This window comes from Strix uralensis, chromosome 26 (assembly GCF_047716275.1).
Source record: "Strix uralensis isolate ZFMK-TIS-50842 chromosome 26, bStrUra1, whole genome shotgun sequence".
NCBI classification, from domain to species: domain Eukaryota; kingdom Metazoa; phylum Chordata; class Aves; order Strigiformes; family Strigidae; genus Strix; species Strix uralensis.
In genome coordinates, this window is record NC_133997.1 from 4,428,430 (window position 1) to 4,452,687 (window position 24,258).

The window sequence follows — 24,258 nt, forward strand, 5'->3', positions numbered from 1 at the left end:
TAGGATCCCTTGTCATAGTCTGGGACCTGGTGTGCTATTTAAGTGGAAGCAAAAGGTGATCGTAGCTGCACAGTACTCCAAACTGTAAACCTAAGCAAACAGACGATAGGGAAGACAAATCGTATGGGAGAATGCAGCTAACGGAATTTGTCCTTTAGCTTCTCTGTGGCCTTTGGAGCCAGAAAGCCAGTTTGAAAGGGGCTTTTCCCTCTTCAGAATACTGTGTGGGAGGTGGAAATGAGGCGCCTCTATCCACTTAATAAAAAGCAAAGACTAAAACGAGATGCCAAATGGACATCCCAGCTCAAGAGGGGACAGCATCTCAGCTTGTGCGACTGCTGTTGGCTATTCGAGTTAGCCGATTGAGGCGCTGATGGTGGTGTCTGTAAGGAGAACCTAGCATCTCTTTTGCCATCCTTAGTACAGGGGCTTTGTAATTCCAAGCAGTGGAGTGAGAAGGGTGTCTCAAGGTAGCAGCCACTTGAGTTGCTAGAGCTTTAATCTGCCTCAATTGTTAATAAGAGCTCAAAGCTTTCAAGTTTTACCTAACAATCCTGGAGATGATGTGGAGTGAAGTCTCCTAATTTATAGTGACTTGTTTGACATGTAGTAGGCATAGAGAAGAAGATAAATGCTCAGGTGACTAGGTGGGGGGAAGTATTGCAGGGATAAGCCAGTTAAAACCCACTTGTTGAGCCAATAAATTGATAGACGGGATGGGCATATGTTGAAGGGCAGAAACCGAAGATTTATTTTTTCAGCATTTTCTTAATTCTACTACCTCAATTTTTCGACAATCTGGGACCATAGTATATGTCTACACTGGAGCTGTCATCATTTTTCATGGCCCTGGTTTTCTAGCTGTTTGCTTAAGGGAAGCTGAATGTGGAAGGAGGCTGATGGTTCTGCCTAAGCTTCAGACTGCAGCTGGAGGAGAAAGTGCTGTTGACCCATGATCCTGCTGCCTCAGCTTCCCCTGAGACTCTGGCAGGTTCTACGAGTGGTGGAAGGGGATCTGGGAATAGCTTTTTTCAGCTTGAATGCGTGTGCTTCTGCCCTTACAGAGACCTTTACAGGCCCTTGTTTACAGTGCAGTCATCAGCTGTTTCTGAAACCCAGCTGCTCAGTGCAGGATATTTCTTACTTTTCTGTAGGGACAGAGAAATTCTCCCCAAAACCTAAGGGCACTCATCTAAACTGGGAATTCAAGTTATTTTGGATTTGCTTGGTGAAACATCCTCCCACTCTTATAAGAGATCTGCTCTCTGTTGTACAGATTGCTCTCAATGTGAGTCCCTGAACAAATCAGCTTTTTCCTAACTTTACAGTCAGCACATAAACACTTTATCACGGCCTCTTCCATGCTTTTAGTGCTATGTTTCTTTGGTGTATGCAAGTATTTGCAATGGTTACCTTGGAAAATATGTTCATCTTTAGACTTTATAGTTGGCTGTCTAAATGGCGAAATACCAAGCATTCAAAATGAGTTGTAATACAAAATAAACAACACAGGGTGGGGAGGAGGGGAATTACGTGGTGATGGTAAGTACGTACTTAATTCTTGCTGCATTCCATGACCATAGGAAATAAGATGCTGTTTGGAAACGCAGTGCACAAAGAATAACTACTTAATGTAAGAGGTAGTTAAATGTTACATAACCTTACAAAGAGTTCCCTGGAACTTTGTATTTTACCTGTCTCTTTTTATATACCTTCTCTCCACCCTGAGATTCGAACTCCATTTAGCAGAGCGCTGGATGCAGTAAGAAGAGCTCATCTGTATCCCTGGGAAGAAGTGTTAATTAGTTCTGATTTCTTGGTGGGACAAGGGGGGGCACCTTAATCATCAAGCAGGAAGCATACAGGGTCCCCTGTGGCGACCTGGTAGCTCAGACTGAGCTCCTTGGGCTGCTCCATTTACCAGTGGATCAGAGAGTCCTGGCAGAAAAAGTTCCTTGTGATGGGTCAGCTGGGCTTGGAACATCCTTTTATGGACCTCTGTAAGCTGTGCTCTGGCTTCCTTCTGAGCTAAACTCCCATGCGTTTCAGCAAGAAGAAAACTGGTAGTGGTGTTGATGCTCAAACCAGTTTTTCTCCCCCTGTTTCAGGAGACTTGGGAAAAGCTGTGTTTTCACCTGGTAATGGGCAGTCTAGTTCAAGAGAAATGGTAGTTAATTCTGGCCTTGAGAATTTCATTCTGGTAATTATTAACCTCAAATTCTTTTTGTTTTAATAGTGTTCTTAATTCTCTCAGGGTTTTGCATCTTATCCCATAGTAACAGCATATCTGGCAGAGACTTCAAGGCAGCTGTGCCTTTAAAATTGAATTGCCTGTGATGGAAGAAATCTGAGAGCAGAGAAAGGAGACCAGTGCCTCTTGCGCAGACCAAGCTCTTTGGAGATCTCTCCATAGCTCTGCCTTTTCATCAGCCTAGTCACTGCTCCTTCCCTCTGGGGCCAAACAGCAGTGACTACAATAATATCCTAACAGCCGTCCTAGAACTGTCGCAGTGGTGGCATCACATCTTTCCACGGTGGATTCTGAGGTCACTGCTCTGTGCCGCTTTTTCCCCCAAAACTACTCTGCGTGTGTAAACAAGCTGGGATTCTATCCTCTTTCAGTTCAACAGTGTTTTACTCCCTTGCTGCTGAAGTGACGCTTCGCTTCCTCAGATTGCTGGGGAGCACGTTGGCACTTGGACAGACTTCCCCATTTCTGCAGATGACTGTAACTGTGTGAGTGCTCACTGACCTCTGCATTTCTTCTTTTCCTTCTCCTCTTTCCTTGTTTTTCTTCCCATCCATTTTTCTTGGCCTTTGCAGAGTACTTGTTGTGCCTTTCAGTGATAAGGTGGCAGCATGCGTCTCCCCGCTGCGCCATGCATCGTAACAAGGTCAGGCATTGTAATGGTACTAGCCAAGGTCTGTCCTTGAGTCCCTCTGCTTTTTTCCCCTGTTCTCCTGCAAGTTTGACCTAATACTTTTCCTTAAGCCTTCTCTGCTGCTTGTTTTCCCTTCCCTCTTAAGTACCCTGTCCCAAATCTTAGGTTGTAGTATGTTATGTGCTCTCTCTCCCAACCTCCTTCCTCTTGTTTACGTGGCAGGCCATATGTAATATGGACCTGTTTGAGGGATATGGGTCTAATGGTTTCCAGCATTGTAAGATTTTGTTACTTTTCTACTCTGGAAAAGATTATTTGCTTCAGGCTTAGACATGTAAGTGCTCAGCCTTTATTTGAGCTGGAGCAGGCTGTTGCTTTGTGCAGTACCTGCCATGCATCAGTCCCCTCAAACTAGGAATCTTTATTCGGGGTTCCCCAATGAAGTGCAGCTTTGTGGTATGTGGCACTGTGGGAAAACAGGTGTACTCTGTCTTGTATTCCTATCTGCAGCCTGCAATCCTTTGTTCTATCTTGTTGATGCCACTGCTACTGGAAGACCCCTTGAACGTGCAAGAGGTAGTGAGTGACTTGGGCTGTGGGAGGCTTTCACTGCTGATCTGAAATGCCTCTCTGCAAACTGGAAGCTTGTGTTTAAGATCTGGGTCTTGAGCCCCTACTTTAGCTACTTTCTTCTGTCTTGGGTTTCAGAAACGAAGGATCTGGGATCTCTGATAAGCTTGCAGTCATTCTTCTGATAAGCTTGCAGTCATTCTTCTAGGGTTTTTATTCTTAAAGCCAAAATATTGTGGTGTATGTTCTTGCTACACGTTTTCACCCATTTATCTGAAACATGAGGTTAGTTTTTTGCCCAGGATAGGATATTGCATTAGACACCCCACAGGTCCAGATAACTACAGAAGGCTTTTGTTTCTCTGCTGTGCTACCTGTGTGTGTCTATGGATTATCCCTTTGACAGTGCCACCCAAAAGACCGAAGGTTTTTGTACTCCACATAAAGATTTAGATTGATGTACTTAAAAGACTTTTACAAAGGACCCAAAGTGTCTTGGCTGTTAGGCACTTTAGTCTGATTTTGAGAGACCAGATGTTTGGCATTATCCTGAGTGAAAATCTTGTTCTGTTAAGGTATTGGGCTATGGCAGGATGTGACTTATTTCATGCTGTGAGTTAGTTCAGAATATCTTGATCTAAATGAAAAGGGGCCATAATATTTTTGCCCAAGGTAATGAAGTCTTACTGCCTTTTCACTGGTGGCTGCAAGTTATTTGCAAAGGAAGGTAGAAATTAAAGATGGCTTTTCGTTTCCTGATGAATTCAAATCAAGGAGGAATTTCTCTATGAACCATGCCATGAGTCATGAAGTATTCTGTTGTTAGCCTGCCACCTTTTCAGAGTGAATATGAGTCTTTTCTGGGGTGGGAGGGGTTATTGCACCATCTTAAGCAAATGGAAAGTTAAGAGTTCAAACATGCAAGACAATGAGGGGAAAAAGAGCCAAAAGACTGTGTGAAAGCAGCAGCCCTCTTTGTTGTAACATTGCTCAAGAAAGACACAGTAGCAATCTGAATCATCCCAGTCTCTCCACCCTCCTGATACCCTCTTCCTCCTTACACAATAGCCATCTTCTTCCAGAGTCTCTATAGGGAATTATTTTTCTTCGCTTTTTGATGGAGGGGAGCTTCTCTCCATTTTCTTCTTCTAGGGTAACTGTGATGCTGTTCTACCTTGTCCTCCCTTCCAAGACCCGAAGTTCCGAGTTGTGTGCCGTGACAAACACTGCATTCACATCGTTTAGAAACGGATTACAGACGCTCTCTGTTCTCCACGCAGTATGACTACAGCTCCCATGATGCCAAGAGTGTGAAATGCATATTTTCTTTCTGGAAATGAAGTCTCACGTGATTTCCCAGCTGATGCAGCAAAGAACGGAGTCCCTTCTGAGATTGTTCTTTTTCCCAGGGAAGTGGATGTGTGCCCTACCTTGCAGATGCTGTGATTGCATATGTTTTTTTTTTTTTCTGACAGCAGAGGCTGTAGAGCTGCAGAACACTACTGACTTCGGGAAGGATTCAGTTTATCCATCTGGCACATTTTCCTGGGGATCTGTACTCCTGTACACTAAGGTGCATAACAGTTAAACTATTTCTTCCTTACATTCTGGCATTCTTCATAGTAGTTCTTTCTCTCTCCCCATAACATTTCCTGATTTGCTTCTAGTTTTCCCTCCCACTAGCTCTGTTACTAACAGGTTTTGTTTTGCATGCATGTTTCACACAGGTACAGGGTTTGTTTTACTGCTCCTCCAACTGCAGACTCTCCTTTCTTGCCATATGAGAGAAGCAAACGGTAGCTGCAGTGGTGTCTCACAGGTAGCGTGCTGCATTCTGTGCCTGCAGGTCACACACCTTTTCTAGTGAACTAATCTGAGCCTTCTAAGCCCCATTTTTCCACCATGTGGGTACTTGAATAAGTAAATTTTTATTACCATGAATCTTTCAGAGGTGAGTCTGCTCTGGATAGTGTGAAGCTAGAACTGTAATGATGGGCAGTAGTAAAGCCGCGATGATGTATCTATAGAGAGAATTCTTAATGCTTGTAAGGTGTGACTATTTGAAGGGCTGGTGAAACTTGCAGTTAGTGCTTATAATAAACAATGTTCTCTAATTTGCAAGATCTATGTGGAGGCAATTACAAGCTCAAACTCTGAGCTAACATGACTATTCCTGTAGCTATTTATAGAGCTTCAAATTCTTACCCAGACCTCAAGTGTCTAGTGGGTTGTTGCCTTCCGAAAAGCAGACTTCCTCAGGAGATGTTTCCTGTTTGCTCTGAAGTTCATGAGCTATTGCATGCTGCTGGAACTACAGATAGCCTCTGCCTGTAAAGAGACTGCAACATGGAAATTAAACTTTTTTCGAGTTGCATACTCAGACTTTACTGGTTCTCTAGCTTAGGATTTGCTGAAGGTCCTTCACGAGGCTGGGATTTTTTCCCCCATGCTGCTGGTAATACTTGTAGCAAATGCACAGGAGTAGACTGCCATTAAGGGACTTCAGTGGCTCCATAAGGGGGGTTGGAGTAAATTGTCCACAGTGTGGGCATTTGCTGTTTGTGTATCTGTCTGCACTGGATGTCTTATGGTTATGGTTCGGACTGCTGTCATCAGTGTTACAGCATAGGAGGCATTTGGAAATCCATTTAGTGTGCAACAGGGATGACAATCCTCATCCTAGTGAGTGTAACTCAGGTGGTGTGGTGGTATCTTTCCTATGTGACATTGGGTCAGGTTATGTTGAAGCTACATGATATTCACAGCAATACTTGGGATGGAGATGAAAAAATATAAGGTGGGCTTTGTCCCTGATAAGCATGAGGTTGGTGTGTTTGAATATGCTGGGTAAAAAGGTGAAATGTGCCAGCCTCGAGTTGTATAAGCAGGTGACCCCACGGACACAGAGATGCATACCAGAGATACGCATTTCCTGTACGCTGAGACAGGACTTGGTGGGAGCGTTCTCTGTGTATGCTGTATACTGATGGCCCTTTGTAGAGGTGGTTTGAGTGCTGAGTATTGTTGTCTGTCTGTGGACTGCTGGGCCCTCTTTACTGTTTACACTGCACATCAGCACACTAGTGACATCTGATATATATATTCCAGTGCATACTAATGGCAGGACTGCAAAATACTTAATAAAACCCCGTGGGTCTGCTCTGGGGGAGGGTGGGTGTACATGCCTGTGCACAAGGGAATAGCAGTGTGGTTTTGCAGAGAGTACATAACTGCCCTTCAGTGTGTATAAACTGTTTAGTGTGTTGTAAATTATTTGCAGTGCCCCTGGTCTTTGTGTACTATACTGCGGTGCCTGCTGTGTGCCTGAGCACAGCGTGCTGCACTGTTGTATGAATAAGCACTTTCAAGCAGTGATGTTTCCAGCCCTCAGAGGCTCTTAATTTGACTGAGCTCTGCAGTGTTTTTTCTACCTCCCTCCCAGCCAGGATTGCTCATGTCTGTCTGGTTTGCCAGTGCCGGAGCGCTCTGAGGAGTTGCGTACAACGGTTCCTAGGCTGGCTAATAGGCTCCAGACTGATTTACTGTAGTAAAGTAGGCCAGGAGGAGCCTGCAGGACCGGGGAGGGAGAAGCTGAGTGATGAATGGGGCGGCGTGAAGTCACTCTGCTCTGCCAATCCGGGCTGGCCTCAGCCAGGCAGGGCCCCGGCAGCTACGGATGCTTCTTGATGCTGGGACAAATTTTACCTTAGATGATGATTTGATATTTTTAGTCTGAGCTGAGAGTGTGCACCAAAGAGTTCCTAGTTTAGGCCCAATCATTTCTGAGGGTTACTCTGAGGTGAGTGTTCTCAGTAGGGTGCAGATGACTAGCCTCTACCTTGCATTTTTCTCTGCACGTGTGAATCTCTCTCTTTAAATGGTTTGTCTCTGGTATGCTTGTTTTGCACCGTTGCTTCTCTACCCATCTGGCTGACCCCTTTCACTCTTTCTCCTTTCAGAAGCTTGCCTCTTCCTTCCCTATTTCCACCTTCCTCATTTCTGATCACTCCTCCTTTACCTGTGCACTGCCCAGAACCCACTTGCTTTCTTCCTTTCTCCTGATTCCTAAAGTACCCGTTTTGGGGGGTGGTTGTGTTGCTCTCCCTTCCCGGAGAGCGAGAGGAGGAAGGAGCAGCACATCCAGAAGATGGGTGGCTTGTCTGCTCCCTGCAGAAGCTCAGACTTCCAAAGGAAGCTGGGAGGAGGGTCCTCTCTGTTCCTCAGCATCCTACTAGACCTTTGGGTGGTGGCAGGGGGGAGGAGTTGGGGGGGTGGGGTGGTGGCAATGACTCAGGTCTTGTGCCAGACTCCAGTCAAGTATCTAAACTGGGTCCATCTGCCTGAGATGCTTTTTCTGCCCGTCTCTGGGGGCAGGAGGGGAAACTTGGGACTAGCTCTTAAGTGACTTTCTTATTGTTCTCATCCTCCTGTCAAGTTGTTTGTCTTGTCTTCATCCTCTTTTGACTTTCCCTTTCTCTCCCCTCCCTTCTCCTTCGATGCTCTTGTTTACTGATAGGCCAAGCAGAAAACATGGAGACGTCTGATATGGCGACAGCAAAGGTAGGATGGAAATGCTGCCGGCCTCACTGTGCGTAAGTGGTTTCGCTTGGCAACTTCTTACTTTGTGTCTCAACCTTTTTACTTTCTCCTGACCCTTTTTCCTGATGCTGGGACTGATGCTAGTGCTGGGGTTGATGGTGGGATTTGGGGTCTGGGAGGAAGTTACATTGTGTGGCTACAGTCTCTATATGTTGCTTTTCTGTTAGATTTGAGAAAATATTGAAATGTTTGATGCTGTAGGTGAAGGTCGGGGCGGGTGGGACGGAAACAGGGGAGTCTGCATTGCTGTCAGTGGCAGTCTGTCCGTGGAGCTGAGGGAGCTGGGATGCTGCTGTGTGAGAGTGACACTAGAGGGTGCTTTAGGGGCAGGTTTCCCACTCCCGGGGACCGTTGTGTGAGTAGAAATGCCTTTTGGCAGCTTTTTTTTTTTTTTTTGGAAAGGATCTCGGGGGAGTGCTGAAAGAGAAAGTAATTCGAGCTTATAGATGCATCCGCCCTTTTCTGTGAGGTTTCTCTGCCTGGACTGTTCGCTTTTACCAGGTTGTAGGTTCTGCTTTCCTGTGGGCTGGCAGACTGGAAATCTGAGGGAATGGAATTGGATGGATCAAGATGGGCTTGTGAGGTAGAAATGGGAGACGTATACTGTGCTTCAGCACCGTTCGGTGAGACCTGGGAAGCACACGACTCTCACCATTGAGTAGTTTGTCTTGTGGCAGGGACCACTGATGAAGTCTTTGTAGCAAATGGTTTGCTTTCTAGCACCAGCCTGCTGCTGGTGTGACTTCCCCTGGCATCAGAACAAGGTTAAAGTGCAGTGGATGTGTCTGCAAAATGTACCTTGTGCTTTTATCTCAGCAGGATCTGAAATTAAGCATGGTTGAAAGAGCTGTAGCTTGGAAAGAGTGGGAAATGGCATTAGTAGTGATAAAACTCCTGCTTTTGAGTTTGGGCTGAACTGGCTGCTCTAGCATGGTGATGGGGCAGGCTGTTCCAGGAGGTAACTGTTCAACCTGGGGGATAGAGCCCATGGTTAACAAACACCCTGTGGTGCTGTTTGTTGGGTTTATTCTTACGTCTCAGCTAGAGTTGAGCTTGAGGTTTTCCTTTTCACTTTTGGTTGGGCTAAATAACTCTATACTTTTCAACTCTGTTTCCCAGAAGCCTGGGTGACACTGAACAGCTGCCCTGTTTCACCCTGGCACTGGCTTGTATGTCAGGGCAGGATTTGAGTTTTTAGTGTCTGTCAATAAATTGTATGAAGTACTTCTGGATAAATGTTGCTTCATAAAGGTGAAATCATCCTCACTGTCATGTTTGCTCAAGCTTCAACTGCTTGTCACTGCAAAAACCCAGTTACAGCTGTGGTGCTTGAAAGAAATTACTGCTAGGAATGCTGAAGGGCCAGGGGCATTGGAGAGGATGGAAAAGGACACTCCAGTTATAGCTGTTGTGGCATTTTGGGGGACTCTAGATTTTCTGTGTCGAAAACCAGACATTTTCAAAGTTAACCAAGAAAGTCACTTCAAAATTCTTTTTGTCTTTACCTGTTCTTATAGTTTCTTGGTTTTAATTAAAGGAAAATGTGATCTACAGTGTTAAAGCACCATCTTGGTGTGAATGTACTGAAAACCTAATTATCTTTTAATGAAAATCTGGAGTGAAAAATTGATTCTAGTTTGAACCTTCTGAAACAGATACATCTTGGAAATAAGTTGATGTAAATATTACTAGAATGTATAGAGGTTTATTTAGACTTACGCCGTGGCAAGTGCTGATGTCTAGTCCCCTATTCTTTGGAATCCAAATTGATCTTGAATGGTCTGTTTCCTTTTCTGAATTGGAGTCAGTTACCCCTGTTATGGTTGGCATGGAGCCTCCAAGGGATGCTCTTCATTTTGCTTAATTTCTGTTGGGGTTAGCCTGGCAAAGAACTAGCAAAGAACTTTGGAGAAGATTTAACAGATTTATTTTCTCAGCCTGAGGTGATGCCAAAAGCAGCCATGGGATGTAATATCAGGATGTGACTTACTTCCATGGCTGCTCTCCATTGTGTTGCACTGTTGCTTCCTTTTCTGCTGGGGCACTTTTCAGGGTATCTCAAGAATTGGCATTTCCTGACTTGCCAAAGAATGGTCCTGTATTTAGCGCATTAAAAATAGAGGAGTGTAGCTTTTACTGTTTTGTAGCCTGGGTTTTAATCCTAGGGTGATCAGTCATCCACTTGCATCTTGAGGCTTGTCAGAACTGTTTGTGGAATCAGAAAACTGTCTGTCCCTTGCAGGCTACGGGGCACCCTGTTTTTGGGATCATGACGTGGTCCTGTGTCATCTCGCAGCTTTGCTTACATGGTGACCTGCTAAAAGTAGGAGCTGCGATTGGTTTGGTCCCTGTTCCTTGCTGAGTGCCAAGAGGAAAAGTAGTTAATCTGTTAGAGAGAAGGAAAAAAAAAAAAAATCAGGCCAATATGAAGCTAGAATGTTTCCTGGGAAAGCATGAATCACTTTCCAGGTAATCAACTAGTGGAAATGAGGAACATAAATCAGCGAGCTGCCTTTCATTCTCCTGACACTGAAAGGTTCTTGTTCTCTGTACTGCAAGTACATACATGAGAAGTCTTCAGACCTTTTAGCATGGTGGTGGATATTTAAGCCCCCGGTTTACTTGTTCCATCTTGAAGGAAATGTGTTCCTCTTATAACCTGTAAAAGGGAAGGTGAGTGAAGGCAGAGAAGATGCCTGTTCACAGTAATGCAGAGCTTTTGCTTAGAGACTATTTCCTTGGCTGTTATTAGATAGCACTTGCTCAGGCTGAGATTGCTTGGAGAAGTATGTGTAAGAGGAAAAGGACAATAGGGTAATGCAAGATAGCTGGTATGTAAATGAAATAGTGCTAAGTATTAAATACTGTTGTATGACTTTTCATTTCTGTGGTTGCCTCTGTGCTTCTAGCTTTCATCTAGGCCCTGACAAGGGAGGTGGTGAAACGCCATATAGAATTGCCCGTTTCTTGCCATCTGACCAGAATGTGAGAGCACACCAGGACTGAATTCGTTACTGCCTGTCACTTTGTACAGATGTTCTTGCCTGTGCAGAGGGCATGTAAAGCACTGTCTCATCTGGACAGTACTGTTTAGTATTCCTTTCATCTAAGTTGGAGGTCAGAAAAAAAGTAACTCCGGTTTTGTGTATTACAACCCTAACTTTTTTAAAATTCAAGTGGCCTTGGCAGTTCATAGTTACAGGTCAGGAAAACATCCGGTCTTTTTTTCTAACTCCTTTTTTTCTGCTACTCATAATCTCCAAGTCTTTCTTCAGCTTGAGAAAGTTCTGCATGGTTTTTACTTTGTTGCTGTTTTTAGCGTTTGTGTGTGCTGTTTGACTTCCTCATCCTGACTGGCGGTGGAAGCAACCAGAAGCCACAAGGGAGGCTGCATTCATGGTATTCTTGCTCTGGACCAGAAGTACTCAAAATGTTACTGGCAGTAGGCCAGGATCCAATTTATCTTGTTTAATCCCTTTTGAAGTTTATAAAAATTTTGCCTTGGGGGAGGGACAGAGGATGAGGCAGGACAATGTACACCATATAAACTTGTCTTGTTACTTATTGTTTTTGCTTAGCAAATGATGTACCTAATATTTTGCAATTGAAAAAGGAGGTCCCTTTCCCAAACAATCAAAATTCTATTGCAATAAAATTCTTTGACTACATTTTATGGCTAGAAGGGAAAATTATGGACATCTGACCTGACATCCTGTGTGAAGGGTGGTGGTTGGTGCAAATATACATATGGCACTCAGAAGAAAGGAGATTGGTATGGGAAGAAATGATGAAAAAATGTTGGTTGAGAGACGGGGGTGAAAGGTGATCTGATGACTGAGATATGAAAGGGAACTGAGAACAGAACACAGCGCTGAAAGATGTGAAGGCAGTCAGAAGAATGTTATGAAATAGCTGATGGAGGAGGCATATAAAGTACAGAAGGAAAGGAGAGGAGAAGGAAGTAGGAGCAGGTGTAGAGAGAAGCGTGGTGTTTGGGAAGAGGCAAAAGATGCCGTTTTGATACAGGAACAGAGGTGGCAGTCAGAGGGCTGTGAGAGCCACCACTGCAGCACCCCATACAGAGAGGTGTGTGGGTGAGGGAGGACGGACTGTGGCTGGTGGGAGGCGGGTTACAGAACTTGTAGGCACTCTTAACTTGGTTGATGATCCTGGTGCTCTAGTTCAGCCTTTGTGCTTTGGAGCTATTGCCACTCACAGCAGAAGGGAAGGGCACCTCCATATCTTTCATAGCTGCTGTGGAATTTGGAGATTTTGGTTAGGCAAGGGAGGAGAGGCCATGGGGTGAGGCATAAAGGAGACAATATTGTTGGGGTGTTTTCAGGGTTTTGTAATTGCTAATGTTGGCCAAGAAGACACCTGCTCTCAGAAATCTTTCACTGTTTTCAACTATTATACTTGTCTTTATGAAACATGAAAACAAACTAAAAGGAAAACCAATGTTTATGTTTTTATTACTGTTTTTGCTATTTTTTACTATTTATATGGAAAAATAAAAGAAGTTTTACCAGAATAACAATGGCTTGGGAAAGCTGTTACATTGAAAACATGATCATCAAAGATAATTTGTTGTTTATATTGACATTTATTCAATCCAAACCAATGTATCACTGATGCTTATTACAACCATGTAATGTCTCCTTACCACCTGTAGTTACACAGGTGAGTGAAGAGACATGGATTACAGGGTTTACCTATTTTTAAAAAAGAGGTTTGTAGCAGAGCCAGAAACAGGTTTGGATCTCAAGCCACAGTTCTGACAGTGCTTTTTTCTACTTCCCCATTTTCCTGTTTTGTGGGATGGATGCTTGGGATGGAGTAGGTAGATAATTTATCTGGAATTCAACTTGCGTGTGACTTCTAAGTATTCTTAGCGCTGCGGAGGTGGACAGGGTGGCTGTGCGTAGCCTATCTCTCTTAGATATCTACATATGCTCTTTTGTTACCTTATTTAAATGTTAATATCTTTTTTTCTCGCCTGGAGTGGTTATGTGCAAAGGATGGAGAAAAAAGAAAGGGCTTGCCCATGCAGCATTAGCTGACACAGACGGACCAGTCAACTGAATGTGGAATTGAGACTGTAAATAGCAGTGACAGTGGGGTCACCTGCTTGGGGTTCACTGAAGATGGTGGGTGACCCACAGTCCCTTCACCAAGGCTCCTGCTGTGAGGATTTCGGAGAGGAGATCCCAGCTGGACTGTGGCAGAGGTGGCTGTGCCTTCTGGCTGGATGCTTAAACAGACCCTTTCTTCTTCTAAGGGGTCTATCTCCTTTGATAATTTCCTAACACTCATGTTATTTAGAAAAAAAGTACATGATTGCTTATCTCTTAATACCTTTCTTGCCTGAGCTTTGATTTCTAAACATGTGACTCTGCAGCATTAGTCTGTCCCAGATTTGCCAAGCTTGCAGGTCTCCTGACCCATTTTACAGCAATGTGATTTGCTTCCCTCCTTGACAACCTGCAGGCCACAGATGCGAAGCATCTCATGGAGAAAAGCTGAGTCCAAGCCAGGCATCCAATATAGGTTGGACCTAAGGGCTGAATGTGTGACTATATGGGGTGAGATTTGAATGCGTTTGTCTCACATTGTCATGTGGAAATGTGTGTGTCCAGCTTTATGATGAAGTTAATGCTTTTTGTCTGGAAATAAAAAGGCATGTTGCAAAGTTCATGTTGGAAACAATTCTCAAAGCAGGTGTTTCAAATCTTTCTGCCTAGCATGGGGTGCTCCTGCAGGGTACTGTCCATCCCTTTCCTTCCTAAAGTTTCACACTAGTTGCTTCTTGCTTCCTTCTGCAGCAGCTGCCCTAAGCATGATGGTAATTAATAATGAAGCAAAGAGTGCAACATGTCGCAAGTGTTTGGAAAGCTGTTTGGAGGGACTTAGCACTAAGCTGAGTTCTCCCTTTGCGACTCAACTCCCCAACTGCAGTGTTGCTTGCACAGTGTCAGAAACTTCAGCCCCACTGCCATGATCCTGTTTCCTTTCACGTGTCCTGGAATGACCAAAGCCCTGTGGCAGTGACTTTCTGCTGAATTCAGAAGGGGAACTTTGCTTCTGTTCAGGATTTGGGAGAATCAGAAAACAGGGCTGGTGCCTTTATTAAGCAAAATATGAAAGTAGAAAAGCACTAATTGGTTACTTCCCAAAGGTGATGCAGGTATCACAGTCTCTATGTTTCCTCATGCAATAAGGACACATTTCAGTCAGTTTTGTAAACAAGAACAAACTTTGAACTAGTGCCCTCAGCACGCCCTTGTCCAGTGAGAGGTGGACAGAATGGAGGTGATGATTTTACAGGTCAAGATTTTTGTATCGTTCCCCTCAAAGACATCAACTGTAGTTATTGGGACAGGGGTGTGTGTCAGTATGTGTGGACTGTGAGTTTGGGTGCAAAAGAATGACAAATAGCAAAAAAAACCTTCTTCAAGCTCATAGAATATTTTTTTTTTTCCGTATATGTGACTCCTGTCTTTTCTCTATAGCCCTGCCCTTGCTGAACTCCTGGAGGCTTCATAAACACTGCTCTGTTTCTGTCCCAAGAACAAAGATGTTCAGAGTTCTCTGTATGCAGTGAGACTCTGTGTGTTCACCATTGGATCCTATCAGGCTTCACTTTTTGAATTATTTTAGATGATCCTTTACTAAGCAATAGTTCAGCTACAGGTTATTTGAAATATACTGCTACCTTCCCTCTCAGTTTGTGTGCCTGGGCGGTGGAGCAGTAGTAGGCTGTCTTTAGATCCTGCAACATATAGAAGAATTTCCAGGAGAAGTGTAGTGTATTGCAGGAAATGAGGGGGGTGATGCAGTAACTCGTGCTTCTCCCTTTTCGTAGAATCATGGAACGGTTTGGGTTGGAAAGGACCTTAAAGACCATCTCCTTCCACCCCCCTGCCATGGGCAGGGACACCTTCCACTAGCCCAGGGTGCCCAAAGCCCTGTCCAACCTGGCCTTGAACCCTTCCAGGGAGGGGACAGCCACAGCTTCTCTGGGCAACCTGGGCCAGTGTTTCACCACCCTCACAGGGAAGAATTTCTTCCTTAGATCTAATTTAAATTTCCCATCTGTCAGTTTAAAACCATCATCCTTTGTCCTCTTCCTACACCCCCTGATCCAAGAGTCACTCTCCAGCTTCCCTGTAGCCCCCTTTAGGTATTGGAAGGAAACTTTTGGTCGAGCTCAGCCCTGCAGAGGATCTTTATTATAGGGAGTGGGGGGAAGAGGTGTGGACTCACATCTTACCGACTCGTCTGTTGTGTCTGGGTGGGCGGCAGCAGCAGCACATCCTCACCGTGCCCCCTGCGTCAGTGCCAGTGCAGGAGCTGGGCTCTTGCCTTCCTTAAAATTTCCGTTTCCATTCCGCGCCTCCCGCAGCGGTTGTTACTCAGCGTTATTGGCGCGGTGGGTTAATCACCCCCCTCCGGGGAGCCTTGGTGGCCCCTAGCCCTGCCCCAGCCCTGCCGGCACGGGACGGGAGGAGTTGGGAGCCCCCCTTTTTCCCGGTTGCTTGCGGCAGGGAGCTGCGCTGCGGGGTGGGGGGGCCCGGGGGCCGCCCCCGCGGGGCGGTGCGGGGCGGTGCGGAGCGGTGCGGCGCGGTGCGGGGGGCAGGCCCGGAGGCCATGGCGCGCTGTCCTGCCGGTGCTGCACATGCTCAGCAGCGAGCGGGGCGGCTCAGCCCTCGGCGGTGGTAGTGCGGGGAGCCCGGTGCCGCTCGGGGGGGGGTGGGGGGGGTCTGTGCATGGGGCTCGGCGCTCCCCGGGGGACGCTCGGCGGCCGGGTCTCCTCCAATATGTCCTGGGACCTCTGGAGCTGTCAGTGGGCAGACAAGGACACGGGCATCGGATTATCGTGACTGTACTAATGAAAGGGTTCAAGCTCGCCTGGTAAGCAGAGCGCTGGGGAAAGGGGGGGGGGGGGGGCGAGGCCATCACCCCCTCTCCCTCTTTTCCCGAAATCTTTCTCCTTCCCAGCCCCGCGGCGGCGGGGGGAGGCGGCGGGGGACGGGGATGCGCTCTGCTAAGTTGGCCGGTGCCTGCGCTGCAAAGCTGGGGCCGCTGCAGCCCCGCCGAGTGGGCATCCCCGCGGGCTACCGGGGCCAGCGGCTGGCGGGGAGCCGCCGGGCAAGTCACCGGGAATGGATGCGGCGCCGGGCCGTTCCTGTCCGGGTAGCTCTGCATCAGGACCGCGCTGCCGTGAGCCTCCCTCCGGGCTGGCTGCATCTTCCTCCCTGCTGCCGCCACCCCTCCTCCTCCTCCTCTTCCCGGCTTTCGCGATGGTTGTGCATGAATTTGCATCCGTGTGGGCACGCACGCAGCACCCGCACACCTGAGCGTCTGGACTCGGTATCTGTTTGCACACAGAGAATATAAACGTGGGTATTTTTTTCCGAAGAAAGGTGCAGAAAGCGTTTTGAATCCGATGTGCATGGAATGGCTCCCACTCTGCTTGTCCTTTAAATAGCTGCTTTTGGGGGTGCACTTTATTGGCATGTTCCTGTAATAACGTGTTAGAGTTGGGAGTCGAGGGGACTAACAGCTTCCTGGAAGGTACCAGAGCACTTATTAATCATTTGGACGTTCCTGGGGGTTTTGGGGGAAACTCTCCAGGTTTGGACAAGCAGGCAGTGAAAGAAAACGTTGTGTGGGTGAGAGTTGGTCAACAAAGCTGTGGGTGTATCTAAAATATTTGCACGTAAATATTTTTGTTCGTCAAGTTTGTATTTGATATGCATAGGTAAATACATACGTAATATACACAGATGCAATTATATATGTATTTAAGGTAAACTTGGCCAACAAAAATTTATATAAAATGAGTATATTGAAACTACTTTAAATCCCTAGTATGTCAAAACTACTTAGCTGGAATAAATAGTCTTTGAATTATTGTGATGAAATGGATTTAATCAGAACTTTATCAGATGGGAACGGTTCCATAGTTAATAGTGGAATGTGACTTTGTAATTTGGATTGAAATTGCAAAGTGGATGACAAGAGCAATGTGAAGGCCTGTTTCTTTTTCTTAATCCTTTTTCTCTGTAATGAAAAAGGAAGTAATCACAGAAACAACAGCCTTCCTCTCAAGTGTGCTGTTTTGCATCACCATGAATTTATTACTTTGAGATCCTTGAGATCCTTGCCTGTAAAGTGTGAGAAAACCGTGAAGTGATTTTTCATTTGTTGTATTATTTATTGTTGCTATTTTTATATTTTTCTGTGTAAAAAATAAAAGCGCTACAGCATAGCACTAGGAAGCATCTTGTACTGGGCCCCAGGGGACGGACTAGAGCCAGGGATGACTCAATAGGTCATCTCTTCCTAATTTCTGTAATTTTGTCGTTTATTAATGACACTGAGAGCCTTTGAAATCTTCCTATGTGTACATGACTGTGTAACATAGACTGTACAAATGAGATAGCCATTAGCATTTGAAAATATTACACAATTTTTTTCTTTTTTTTTTTTTTTTTTTTTTTAAAATAAAGCCCAACTCTTGCACTGATTTGCTGCTTTACGTGGCATGCAGTTGGGCTGATGAGTTGCATAATAGCTTAACGTACTACCGGGAGAGCAAGGCATGTGTTATAAATGCTGTGATCGTGTGTATCTGCAATAACATGGCACCCCACTGCATTCATTTCCGTACCTATCCGTGAGCAACACTGGACGTTTTTGTTAATCGTGGTAATTGGAGAGCTTTTGCATACCCAGTTCTGTCACAGCATTTATAGCAATTAAAGTTGAAGCTGGGCTGTTAATTTTGTCAGACTTCAGAGCCAGGCAAGGGAGGCTGGTAGATTCAGGAGCTGGATGGGGGACAGCATTGCTGGATGAAATGCCAGTGGTGTTTCAGTAGGTGACGCTCTTCCCTCTGAGTTTTCTCCGTCTCAGGGGCCAAGGGGCACCGTGCTGTCCTGGGTGCGTGTGTTGTGGTGGGGAGCGCGGTAACTAACGGTCTGATCGGTTCCTCTGGCCCTCCTGGAAACACCTGAAGAGTCCTGACCAAGCCCTGCTTGGGCTACCGCTTCAGCATCCGCCCTTCATCTTCCTCTGAATCCCAAAGAGAAAGAAGTCAAATATTCTGAATGCTCGCCTTACCTAATAAAAGTATACAGTGTTTTGGATCTTTGCAGTAGTTACTCTGTTCACCCTCTAGGACGTTTGTAGGCAGCTTTATTTATTTGATTGTGTAGCAGTATATAGGCACAGAAGAGTGAGTTCAGGATGTTATTTCAAGTCCTGTTTCACTTAAGCATGCGTTTGTCACTGTGGGACAGATTGGCACAGTTCTAGAGAAGTATAGATCTAAATATAGAATACAGAGTTCCCTGCTCTTTGCTGTCTGTGAGACTTGGTTAGAGTACTTTAATGTGGGTTGTACAGCCTCCAGTATTTGCAGTGAAATGGCTTTACAGGGTTAGTATTTGTCTGAAGAAACAACCACGTCAAATGCGTGGCACACAAACAGATCTTTTGGTCCTTGCTGTAGATTTGGTGACTCCAGTTCTAGATGGCACTGCTGGGGTTAATGCAGATTTCCTTATGGAGCCCTTCTCAGAAAGACACATGATTTCTTTCAGTACCAGGAAGGGCAGTAGCACAGGGACAAATGCTGTCAGCAGGAGCAGCCCGCTCTGACTGTTCGGAAGAGGGCTTGCTCTTGCCTGTTTTTAGACTGCCCGTTCATTTCGTGCTGTTGGATCACACAAAATAACGTAATGCGTTTTATCAGGAAACCTCTGGCCACCTCTGAGTCTCAGTGCGAGCTTGTTTTGGCACAAGACAACGTGCTGATCTCTAATACGACGTCATGCGTTTTTGCAGTACACCACCTAATTCTGCCCAAAATGATCTCATCACCATCTGGTACCATATCAGAGCGTAGCTGCGTACCGTGGAGTCATTAGGTGGTCGCAGTACGCTGCAGTACAGCGGAATCCTGATAGCTCTATGACATCATAGCTCTATGACATCACGTTGTCATGGTAGCGTATTGTGATGCAACGTCCTGATATACCAGTGCAGCGGCATCCTCTTGTGGTACCATCATGGTACCAGAGACAATACTGCTGTCCCCTAGCACGGTCTCATCGGGGCCTAGTATCTTGGTCTAACAGGTCACCTTCGTGTCACGGTGTAATATTTTAATACCGTTGCATACGTCTTTCTGTTTTGACATGGTGTTGTGAGAGAAAACTTTTGCTTCCAGTCTCACATCACCGTTATCTCATAGATCCTCGGGGACTATCACGAGCCAGGCCCTGAGCTTTAAATTTCAGAAAGCCAGAAACTGCAACAGCAGGGCTTTCCCTCCCCTCAAATCTCAGGCAGTGCTGCTTGCTGTTAGCATTCTTCCTTGTTAGGAGTTTTGGGGAGCTCGTAATCCAGCATACTAATTTGGATCTCTTACGGAAGATAAGAATCAGACGACTGAAGAGTCCTGCAGGGACTACAGTAAGCTGGTAGGTGAACTTCATGTCCTATAAACGGGATACTGAACAAAACTCTGCTCATCTCATTTTCCCTCTTTTGTGGTTCTTTCTGCATTGCTTCTGCTGATTTGATGATTGGAATAGTTCTGAGCCATAGAACTTGCTATATGGAACCTACAGAGAAAATAAGGGCCAAAGGCTCTACCTAAAAATAAATCTGTAATTCATTTTTCTGCTAGTGCCTGTGGGTGAGGAAAAAACTCTCAATGTTCCAACACCCTACTTATCTGAAGGAAGGATCTATTATATAGTTGTGGGGGTGGGATGGGAACTAGGTAGGGTTACAGAACAGCAGAGCTAAAATTAGAAGTTGTTTGATGTCAGGGAGCAGTGAAGATTAACATTAGGCAGTTTCAGTTATGCATGCCTTGCAAGGCTGCGACTTCAGGGGTTCTTTGTACCTAGACCAGGCTAAGGACACCCCTTTTCAACTGATTTGTCAGTGTCTCAGGGCCACAAGTATCTAAGAGGGGAGGGAGGGGGTTCATGAGCTATCACACTAGTCCTACATAGCTCTGTCCTTACAGTCTGGTCTTGCGACTACTTTGAAGTCGAAAATAACAGCTTAGTGAAAAAGGGACAGGAGGAACGCGTGCTGCCCTCAGTTGTAGAGAATTAGTACTTGCTGTAATACAGAAAGGTGACATATGTGGGTGTTTGGGATTCTTGCTTCCTTAATTACAGAGTGAAACGATGAAGCCATTTAAATCGCTTTCAATTTCATATCAATACTGCAGAGAATTAAAGAGCTACTGTGTGCAGTGGAAATGAACTTTGTTCTATTACGTTGCAAATGAAAGATGAATTTCCAAATGAATTCTTCCTCACTTTTTTAGGGAAGGCTAGCAAAATAGTTCCGTAGAAGTTACGTAATTGTGCTGTTGTGCATATTGTGCTGTTCGACCTTCACGTTACGGGTTAAAATGTTATGTTTCAGTGTTCCTTCCTCCTCTGTCCTCATTGATTTTTCTGCGTCTACATCTTTTTTCTTTGTGCTTTTTATTCAAAAGGAAGAAATAGGTGCTGATAATCCTTCGCTAAAAAACCATCAAAGATGACCCACATACATATAAATATGGTTCTAGCATTTTGGAAAGAAGAGGCTTTCGCTCCTTATAAATTCTGCAAATGGATCTTAGGAATCAGAATGTTCCCGTTTGCTGTCGATGTGGTAGGAAGAGGAAACCATATTAATAGGTCACTTGTCTCTCCCTGCATCCAGAATATTCTGAACATTTTGACTGAACCCCTGTCCATAAAGTACAGTTTCTATTCTTTTTCTTTCAACAGGAAGAAACATTATGATGTTGTGTAGGGTGACCCGGAGAACAACTTTGAGCAATATTGGTAGATTTGTAAATGGTTTCGTAGTACAGTGAAGTGGTTAGTAGCAGGTTTTGTGCTAATTTATCTGGGCTTTTCAGTAGTGGGAAGTGATAGTAAGCAGTTAGGAGCCTAATCCAAGTGCACTAATGTCAAGGAAAAATCTTCCATGCAATTTGCTTGGCCAGACTGTGCTTGTAGTCACCAACTGAGCCAGAAATAGAACCAAGATCAGCTCATTACCAGTTTTTCTCCTGGACTGCACACTGCCACGCTGAATTAATACCTTCAGTGGTAATATGGTATAAAGTACAAGTGAAGTGACTATTTTAGTAAAAAGTAAAAATATATATATATATATATATAAAATTACAGTGGAAGGAGCCTATTTGAACTAAAACTGACTGAGTCATTGTGAAGCCCTTGATCTGAGATTTGGTTTGCTGTAGCCCTGTGGGATGATAGACTGGGAAAAGTACCCCTTTAGTGGTTTTTGTTTGGTATGTGGTATGCTTTTGGCATCAATTTTGGATTTAAAATTGGATAAACATCCATCTCTTTATTCTCTCATATATATGTGCTTATGGAAACCTCTCTGAGGCAACCAGACAGAAGAGTTGACTTATGCCATGAGGATGCTGCGCTTTGCGGAGTTTGCTGCCAACACCCAGAATCTCTCCTTCAGATCTCTCCTTGGGCTGCAGAGTGTTTTGGCTAATTGAATCCTAATCATTTGTTTTGCTCTGAAATTGGCTTTTCTGCTTATCAGATGGTAAAATCACCTTGCTCTTTCTCTAGTCCTTCAGCAGCCTCACAAATGTCAAGTGAAGGGCAAACTGCTCAGGACCGTTCTGGAATTTTGCAGCCGTTGCTTGTTCAGGGCCTTGCATTGAGATGAATGGGGCTGCAGTGAGGCTTCTCCAGAGGGTCTTTTCCTCACGTACGCAGGAGGAAAAAGCACGGCAAGAGGCAAATTCAGTCAAGAAGAGGCTGTAGATAAAATTTAGCTGATGCTATTATTCTCTCTCAAAGCTGAAATGTGGAGCTGAGACTGTTGCATGCTGTTTAGCTGCTTGGTCCCTTCAACTGAGAAGCAGGGTCCTGGCTGTCGGAGCTGGAAGTCACGAGAGGCCACCTTTATGCCTGGATCTGCTGTTGACCGGCTGTATCGTGATCGTGCCTCTGCCCTCGTTTCCCGGTCTGCAAAACGAGGTGTACCATTCGTCTCTTCCTTCTCCTCCCCTTGTGCTCCCTCTCACTGAAGCAGTTTGATACTTAGTGTGACACGTGCTGGAAGGGGTACGTTGAACAGCATTCACAATTTGTACACATGCGATTTACCCTGCGTGCGTTAATAGTCCTGTTGAACTAAATGGAAACACATACTTAAAATTTCTGCTCGATCAGGGCTGTTCTGCTCAGAAAGAGCCATTTGGCTCTGAAAGAGCTAAATGTTGACATGGAAGCTCTTGTGGCACATTATGCAAGAATTGCTGTGTCCTGGTCAAGATCTCTTTTGCTTAATCGCATTTGCCAACTGAAATTCCCTTTGGGAACGGGACTCTTCTTTGCTCTCTCTTCTAAAGTAGTTAGTGGTGTTCCTTTGGTTGATTAAGCAGCTGCTGTGTTTGTGCTTGAGTCTTCCCTCGCATGTCTCTGATTTCAGTCCTGGTGGGAAAGTGCATCTTAATGGCAGACTGCCTTTATTATTGTAATTGATACTTACTATGAATGCTAACTTCCGATGTCAGTCTTTTGACTCTGGTGGAAGTAAATTATATAAATTGAGATATAATAGCATTAATAGTATGCAAGTACAAAATATCTAAGTTCAGGAAATGGAGAGACCAGAACAAATGGTGCACATAAATCAGTAGCTTTTCTTTTCCTTCTGTAACTTCTGTATGTTCTTGCAGAGCCACAAGCTGATTACAAGATGGTGGAATGTTCTCTGAGCTTCTCCTTTACTGAAGTTTTCCATTTGGCCAGCTTTAGGTCTGTGCTGTTGATTACACTTTCTATTTTCCAGTGGTTTATTCTCCGTAATAATTTTTCCTGCACAGAATGCTCTCTGTGGCGCTCTGTGGTCACAGCCAAGTGATCTGGGGGTAGATGGTCTGCTTTTTTTTCAACTAACACGAGATATAAAATGCTGCCATTCTCATTTGACAGTGTCACAGCCTTTACATATGGCAAAGGAGCAGAGAAAGAGGAATTTGTTGGTTTGGGGCTTTTTTTTGTGGGAGGGGGAGATATATATTTGGGGTATATATTTTGAATCATTTTCAAACCACTTGGAATACCAGGTTTGGAAGAATGTGGCTTGACCACACCTAATTTCAGGCCTTGAAATTGGAAGAAGGAAAATGGAGGAGAAAATGAGTTGAATGAAAAAGACTTGTGGGGGAAGATGGAGGCATATATTCAGGAGTAGCAAAGGTTTAGTAACAGAAAAAAATGTCCATATATGCACATAATATAAGGCACCAAATTAGCTGGGGAGGGGGGAAGAACGACTTGTTTCTTTTTAGTGTAAGAACAGCTCTCTTTAGCTAGAATCATTCCTTTAATGAAAAACTAAGCAAACAAGCCTGTATTTAAATGACGGGACAAGAGATGGCAAGGTCTGGGGATTCCAGAGAAATCGTTTGCCAGGTCTCATCCCTTGTGCAGTGATGACACATGAAGTGCTGTGAATTGGAACGTTTGCACTGGAGACAGAGGCATTTTAAAAAGCTGGTGGAAAGTTAGAGCTGTAATTTGGGTGTATTTCTGACCTTGTCAGAATAGAAATAGAGCAGCTATAGAGGTCTGAAAGAAGTGCCCTCTGCTCATGAGGAGATTGGGTTGTGGCTGTGCAGCCCTCAAAACTGGAATTTATTTTTTTCAGAGCTGTCAACTATTAAGAAATAGTGTACTCATGTGGTGGCCTTCAATCTGATGTCCATTTTTGGAGTAAGGTTTGGGAGTTGAGCTATTGCTCAGCTGTAGGCCATGAAAGAAGGTATGTGTCTAGGGGTTGGAGCTTAGAGAATCTGAGCAACATTCAATGGCTGTTTCAAGGCAGTAAAACTACATCATTGCTTCAAATGCCTGTGACATTATTTTTCCAACCTTTCCAACAGGAAGAATAGGTTCCCCATTGATTCTTCAGAGCTTCTGTTTCAAAGACAGGTGATAGCACAACTGATTTTGGAAATGGATCTGTTTCTAAGATTGTGTTGTTTTACAGCGAGAGAGGCTCTTAAAAGAAGGGCCTTTCTGTGCCAGGAGATTTTCATGCGCACCTACAGAGATAGCTTGTGTCCTGAAGAGCTTGCATCCTAAATAGTCAAGATAGACAAAGGGTAGAAGAAAGGAAGTGC

General features: G+C 44.8%; 1 protein-coding gene across 7 annotated transcripts in view; it reads left to right on the forward strand.

The window, feature by feature from the left end:
* Nucleotides 1–24,258, forward strand: part of GRAMD1B (GRAM domain containing 1B) — a 132,656-nt gene that overhangs the window by 51,547 nt on the left and 56,851 nt on the right. Inside the window, exon 1 of one of the 7 annotated variants that reach the window (XM_074851157.1) lies at nt 15,832–15,962. The exons of the other annotated variants lie outside the window; for them this stretch is intronic. Coding sequence (XP_074707258.1) covers nt 15,940–15,962 — 23 coding nt within the window. The 5' untranslated portion in view covers nt 15,832–15,939. Of the gene's footprint in view, nt 1–15,831; nt 15,963–24,258 lie in introns of those variants that run through there. 7 annotated transcript variants of the gene reach the window in all.